The 7281-nt window shown below is 42.6% G+C and overlaps 1 protein-coding gene across 1 annotated transcript; it reads right to left on the bottom strand.

Moving 5' to 3' along the window:
* Positions 1-1118: 1118 nt before the first annotated feature.
* Positions 1119-5763, bottom strand: LOC103403571 (protein SUPPRESSOR OF MAX2 1). Its single transcript, XM_008342413.4, has 3 exons — positions 3820-5763; positions 3128-3425; positions 1119-3016 (listed from the first exon to the last, which is right to left on the bottom strand). Exons 1-3 carry the CDS (start codon positions 5070-5072, stop codon positions 1370-1372), a joined length of 3198 nt encoding a protein of 1065 aa, XP_008340635.1. The 5' UTR covers positions 5073-5763; the 3' UTR covers positions 1119-1369.
* Between the last annotated feature and the right edge of the window lie 1518 nt (positions 5764-7281).

Below are 7281 nucleotides of genomic sequence, written 5' to 3'. Positions count from 1 at the left end.
TTCAATCTCCTGAGGACATTATAGTGCTCACGTATGGTGCCAATCACTAACTTAGAATCTCCTTGTACAAGAATCCAACTGAAACCTCTGCTTCTAGTAATCCAAACCCTAACCCTAGAATTTGCACCCTTTTTCTCCCTCTTCCCCTCTTTCCTCTCTCAACCCTCATTTTTGTCCAACTAAAGGTTGCTATAGTTGAAGTTTAATCATAAACTAAGACACCACATTAACTGCAAAGTCATTGAGTCTATATATTTTCCTCTCATTATTGAGCATTTGAAATGAAAAAATACAAGGGCATTGTGTGCTGGTGGTTTTGATCAATATATATAATATAAACATGGTCCTGGTCACCTTGTTCATGCCGACTAGCTTATAAGCCCACTTAGTGCATGTCCTGTCATTGTATGTGTATACTTTACAGGCATGTACGACAATGCCAATTCAATACTTTTATAGAGGGGATAGATGTACACCACATATGTATAATGTTGAATTGTTGAGTACATCTATCCATTCTATTAATAGTCCATCATCTTGTAAATGGTAAATTGTCTTATTGATTAAGATATTTTTTACTTATTGTATCTTGGGTTAATCTTTCTCTCTTCGTCTTTGACGCAGAATAATATAGGGTGGGGATTTTATCCTAAATGATCCCTAAAATTGCCTAGTGACGGGGAGGGCAACGATCCGGTGCCGATAGCAATAAGGACTCCATCGCCAGATGAGATTTCCCCGGAGCAGTCGCGCGAGCTGAATTTCAAGCGATAAGCTCGCAAGGCAGTGGAGAATTAGAAAGTCGGATTTGCGGGCTGAAGGCTCTGCCGCACGAGAAGATAAAGAAGCGGGACGAGTAGGGCAGGCAAAGGGACGCGGCGCTGCACAAAGAGGAAGAAGGTCACGACATAGTCGGCGGAGTCGAATAGGGTTAAATAGGAGGCATTGCGACAGAGGGAGGAGATTATCAAAAGAAGCCAACTTTAGTATAAGTTTTGGCGTTTGAATTTTTGGGTTTCTCTAAAAAAAAGTTGACCCGTAAATTTGGGAATAAAGAGTCAAATTAAAGAAGTAACAAAAACTAATAAAATAGAGACATCATGAGGAAAAAGAAAACAGACAGGAATGCCTCATCTTATTAATCAATTTCCATGTAATTAATAAAATTATGATTATAAAATACTATAAACTTTAGGGGCTGAAAACATGAGAAAATAATAAACAAAAGGAAGCGAAAAAGAGAAAAGGTTGCGTCAATCTATCCAAAGTTTTCCCTCTTAACGCCTTTATCTTTACCCGCCGCACCGTTGACCATATATACAACGTGTAAAATACCCACTCTATCCCTCCCCCCACCCCCACACTCGCTTCATTGTTGTCTCAACTCATCAGGCACCACAACCACATTGATGCTACTGGGCAGCCTATCTCCGGTGCTCCCACAGTCCGAAGCACCATCGGATTCAAGTCTAACAACCATTGACTCGTCGGCTATCACACCGGTGCTGCCACCAAGGCAGGACTTAAGCTGCTGGATGCTCGGAGCAAGAACCTTTTCTGCCCATTCCTCTAATCCAGTCCGGCCTAGCCATATTCCAGTCAAGATTTTTTCAACAGCATCCTCTGGCAATTCAAATGAAATCCCCTCACCCATTATCTTTGAGAATCTTTTTCTGATGGTGTTTGTGATGTTTTGCTGAATGGGGTTGAAATCTATTGGCTTGAACACAATGGCATCATCAACCGTATCCAGCAATTCCCGGGGTACTGACGGGGTTGTGACTTTGAGTAAGGCTCTGTTATTGAGACGATTGTCATCTTCATGATCAACCGTCAGATCACTTGAATTAAGCGAGCCATCTGTCCTGTCATCCTCAGCATTGGCAGCTTCATTCAGATCGAATCCTAATGCTAAACCCGTATCTGTCCTAGGTTTTGTAACCCTGTCTTCATCCGTTAACCAATTGGCTCGGCGTTTTGCAGCCCTTGCACAAACCGATAGCTTTAACTGCCAACCATTTCTCGCTATACTGGCAAGCTTTTCTTCAAGTGAATTGTTGTTTGATAAGGGTCTGAGATTTTCTGGCAACCAATTTGCTGTAAGGATGAAGACAACATTTCCAAGACTGATTTCACGGCCATAAGAGTCAGCAAGACGACCTCTCTCAATTGCCCGTTTTATGCTACCACGAACTATCATATCAGCTTCATTAATGTCCTCAAGCACTACTACTGAAAAAGGGTTTCTCTTAACTGTCTCTGCTATTCGATCCACCACTGTTTTCCCGCGGAAACTCATATCTGATTGCAAATTACCACGTTGGGAGCTAAGACTTATCATCACTGGGTTGGACCCATATACCAGTTCTGAAAGAGCTGAAGCCATCTTCTTCTTGCCAACACTGTCCGGGCCCATAAACAGCAGCCATATGTCTCCCCTTGATCCGGCACCATGTCTCTTTCCATTACCCAACTTGCATTTTGTCACAGTTTCAGCCACAGCAGTTGCTGCATCTTGCTGCCACCACACCTCCATTAAACCTTTGTAGAGCTTTTTGAATGATTCAGTATCTATTTGACACAATTGGTTATCCTCCGTTTGCATTCCATGTAATTTGTTCTGCGGTTCAGAAGGCATGCAGCCCATAAAGTCTCTGATGCGCTCTTTATGCGCTTGCTCAGGGGTGGTTTCAGTGACGTCTGTTTGGCCAAGAACCAGCTCTGTCCTTACAGGGCTTTCTGGTTGGGAAATTGCCCGTTCAGATGGTTGGCTGGTCAGCAGATTTGTGTTCAATTGCAGAGTCCCAAGATTCTTATTCAGATGTGATTTGGGTTGGAATGGTTGGCGACCAAGCAAGTTTGGACTGTACAAGCCCGTCATTGAGAGGGTTGGAATAATTCTCTCTGAGCTGAAACTAGGCTGATGAAAATTAGGATGAAGACGCAAACACGTATCTGCCCATTCCTTCTGTAATTCTTGAGTCTTCTGCTTCAGGATCAAATTTTGATCTTTAGTCTATAAGTGACAAAAATGAAAATATCCATTAATCATAAGATCTTAAAAGTCTATGAGAGAAAGAAATAATAGCAGAACAAGACCTTTTAGATCAATTTGGGCTAAACTCACCTGCGTCTGATCTAATGTACTGGAATGAACATCACGGGCTTTAGCATGTTGCAACCACTGTGGTAGCAATGGTTGAGATGCCTCCGTTTCAGAAGATGATGTCTCAGATTCCTTGGCCACCAGTTTTGCAAGTTCTTGCTCGTACCTATGTGTACATTGAGGGCAACATGGTGCTCTTCGAGCAGGATCCGAGTTCTCTGACAAAAGTCTTGGTTGATCAATTGATGCTGGTGGAAAACCTTTCATTGGTGACAATGATCCAACAGAGGTACTAAGGATCCCGTTAGTCGCCCCCATCCTAAAAAGAGAATATATGTCAGCAAAAACATAGAAAACTCGACGAAGAGGGTACACAAGCCTAACATGCCCACATTACTATTCATTGAACTGCATTATATATCAGGTGGAAGAGCATCCAAAATGCTATCCAAGTCTGATTCAAACAAATTTCAAATTGAAATTCTTATCCAAATGGCAAGTCTCTGAGCATACACAAAAATTAAAACTACTCGAGATTCCAAAAGCACCAATTCTTGATAGCATCCATCGAACATGAAAGACGTAATCAACCGAAACCTTTCTATTTAATCGTGTAGCGTGTGCAAAATTAAACCAGACAATACAAAAATGCAGAGACAGGTTGCATGGTTAGAGAGTTTAGCTTGTAATTCATATAAGAACACCAAGCATACCTCGGAAACAATCCTGAAGGCGGCGTTCTGCCAGTAATTGGCACTACCTGTAAATCCCAATCAGTTTCCATTGAAGGGTGATAGACTTGGCACCTCAAATATGTCTCACAAGTAGCAGTCCCAATTAACCAAAGCCGGCTGCCATTAGCACTACCGTCTCCAAACCTCGCCAACAGCTTCCCCATTTCCGCCACTGCTGCCCGCCCTGTCTCCGAAACCACCTGCTGCTGGACAGGAGGCGAACCTAGACCCGGAGCTGCAACTCCAAAGCTCGCAGTCTGCTCCACAAGCCATTTCAAGTCACCCAAATCAAGAATGACCCCTCCCCCATTCGAATTCGACATCCGAGTCTCAATCAAACTCCCTAATTCCTTCATTTTTGACACTACCTGATTCCTATCCAAAGAAACCTCCTTCTCCAAATAAAGGACCTCAACATTCTTCAGCGGCCCCTCGCCCAATTCCTTGCTCTGAATCCTCCTCAAGAGCTCTTTGGTCACCGCCTCAGGCTCTGAATCGCCAACCAAAACTGGGTTCCTCTTCTTCGTTCTCAACAAAATATCACCAACCCTCTTAACCTCCTCCCCTCTACGTTGTCCCGACTGTGCTGCAGCTCCCTGGGGCTGCTGCAGCCTCGGATTCAAATACAAATTCCGGCTCGCGGGTGGCACAGTGGGGCCAGCGGGGCGGAACTGCAATCCAATTGGGGAAGAATTGACGGCGGCGGAGGCAGCGGCAGAGGCGGCAGAAGAGTTGAGTGTTTGTTCAATGGTGGCTTTGACTGCAGGACTAGAGAAACTAGCCTCCCGCATGACCCGACTAACACTCGGGTCATCGAGAATTGAGATGATGAGCTGCTCGAGCTCAACTTTGACTGCTAAGAGAGGTTGCTGCTGCTGTTCGGGGCAGCCCCGGCGCTGGTGAGCCTGAGCTCGCTTCAAGGCAGCCATGAGAGCGTTAGAGATGGGGGGCTCCATGCCGGGGCTCATGTTTTGGGCGGTGGGCAACCGCTCCAGCGCCACACTGAAGCAGAGCTCCAGAGCACGGCACTGCAGAGGGTGGGAGGAATTGGGGTGAGATTTGATACATGCTTGGCGGAGGAAGCCGGTGGGGGAGGACAAAAGGGTTGCCGCCACGTGTAGCGGCGTCGTCTGGCCGTGGTTCCGTCGACCCGCTTCGGCGATCGAGTGGTTCAAGACGCTTGCCGCCTCTGGGGTTAAAGTTTGCTGGATCGTACTTAGCCCCGCTCTCATTTCTTGGAATTCAAATTACCAAAAACACCAAAATCCAAAGGCAAAGCAGCAACTGAAATCAAAGTGGTGGTTGTCTACAGGGAGAGTTCTGGCCAGGTGTGGATGCGGCCTTCAAATTCGACAAATTAGCTTTTTTACATACAAACCCAAAAACCAAAACCAAAAACATATCAAGGACAGAAACCAATAGCTCCCTCTCTCTCTCTCTCTCTCTCTATATATATTCTTCTTCTTCTTCTTTCTTTGTTTTTGGTTTTCCTCTCTCACCAAGTGTGTGTATATGTGTGCGTCACACAAAAAAGCTATGTGAGAATTCAACGCGAAAAGGAAACATGAGATCCCCTCCTTCGCAAGAGCCTCCTCTCTTCCTCTTCCCTTCCCACTCTCTCTCTTACTTTCTCTGTCTCTCTGTCTCTCTCCCCCCCCCACCCGCCCCCTTCTTTTCTTTTTCTGTTTCTATCTCGATCTATTTGAATCAGTAAAATTTATATAAAGATAAAAAAAATAATGGGAAAAAGAATGGAATAAAACAGAGACCAGTAAAAAGGAACCCAACTTTTTCAAATATTACAGGCACGCATGACAAACTAACCCAACTAGAGGAAGTTTAATTGCTTTTGGTCTCTGGAACTGTGGGTAGGTGGGAAAGAATTTGTGGAAAGTTCCCAACAGTTTTCAAGGATTTCTGGAAAACGCTCTGTGATCACAGCATCTTATTCTCATTTTATTATGTCATCTTCTGTCTATTGAGTGATTTTTCAATGTGATTAGCACACGAAGTGGTATACTATGTGTTATTATATAAATTATGGGATATATATGTCAAAAAGTTAATACCTTAAAACATAAAATTTCTCATCACTTACAAGAAAACATGTGATTTCCTATCACAATCAAAAACTTCTCCTGTCTATTTTTCAATTCTTTTATTTAGATTTTTGTTTCTTGTTTCCTTTCTAGTTCATTTTCTTGTCACTCTAACCGTTTTTCTTTATGACTAGTTTTTTTTTTTTTTTTTCAAATAGATTATTTGTTGTAAGCCTATTTTGCTGAAGAATTGTAGAGTCAGCAATTGCAACAGCAGAAAGAGAGAGAGGAGAATTTGGTGATTATAGGTGCATGATTTTTTTACCTCATTGTGCCTTTATTTATAATAGTAATAAAGGGAGAATCCTTGTCTTTCAACTAAAAAACTATCTAGAAGATACGATATAATTTTACACAATCACACTCCTAGTTAATTTAGGATTGCAACACTCCCTCCTTATCGTGTAATGCTTAAACAAATGTTGTATTAGGTCTTCAGCAATGAAGTAAGAATAGTTGATAAAGTCATCAACCTAATGAGCAAATTCGAGTCTTAAAACAAATGGAAGAATGTCTAAGGAGTAGAACTCACAAAATATCACTACAGCAAAAATCAAGGTAGGATAAAAACTCATAGTCTAAGGAGAAAAATAAGAACTTGTTGCTGATATGAAAAGAAAATTTTCAACGCAATACTTGTTACTAATGTGAAAAGTAAAAATCAGGGTAGGATAGAAACTCATAGTCTAAGGAGAAAAATAAGAACTTGTTGTGATGTAATAAGAACTTTTTTATTTGGTCGATACATGTGGCGTTGTCTCCATAACTCGTTGTAAAGGCGTAAATGACGGAGGAAAGTCCGCTAGTGCTTAGTATACTCCATAACGACTCTTATCCAGAAGCATCCACATGTAGCTTCATGTACGTAGAGTGAGAATTTCAGCATGGTTCAAAGAAGTTGCAACTAAGGTCTACTTGGTTAACCTCCAATATATTGCGGTGTCTCCAATGGTAAAGTCATAACCAGTTTAAGAACGTGCCTTGTGAGGGTTAGAATCAACTTGAAGGCCAAGGGGGCAGCAGCTTCACTTGAGAATGCACAGGGACCGAACAAGCCCAAATCCTTAATACCTTTAAGGTAATGAAAGATGTCTTTAACACCAGTACAGTGTCAATGTGTGAGCGCGTTGCTATATCTAGCCAAAAGATTAACATAAAAGAAAATGTCTTGTCTAGTGCACTGAGCTAAGTACAATAAAGTGTCAATTGCACTCAGGTATGGACTTCAGGCTCTGAAACCTCTTCCTCTCGTCTCTAGGATGGAAAGGATCTCATTTTGCATCTAGCGTCTGAACGACCACTCAAAGGTTTTGCTTTCTCATGGAAGTGTCTGAACACCTTC

This window comes from Malus domestica, chromosome 16 (assembly GCF_042453785.1).
Source record: "Malus domestica chromosome 16, GDT2T_hap1".
Classification (NCBI taxonomy): Eukaryota; Viridiplantae; Streptophyta; class Magnoliopsida; order Rosales; family Rosaceae; genus Malus; species Malus domestica.
The sequence above is the reverse complement of the archived record's forward strand: the minus strand, read 5'-3'. Positions and strand labels throughout refer to the sequence as shown.

Excerpts from the sequence above, each read along its gene's own strand:
- LOC103403571 (XM_008342413.4), bottom strand. The coding sequence starts at position 5,072 with ATGAGAGCGGGGCTAAGTACGATCCAGCAAACTTTAACCCCAGAGGCG. Across the intron at positions 3,426-3,819 it reads CCTTCAGGATTGTTTCCGAG|GATGGGGGCGACTAACGGGA; the intron begins GTATGCTTGGTG and ends TTCTCTTTTTAG. Across the intron at positions 3,017-3,127 it reads GTACATTAGATCAGACGCAG|ACTAAAGATCAAAATTTGAT; the intron begins GTGAGTTTAGCC and ends TGTCACTTATAG.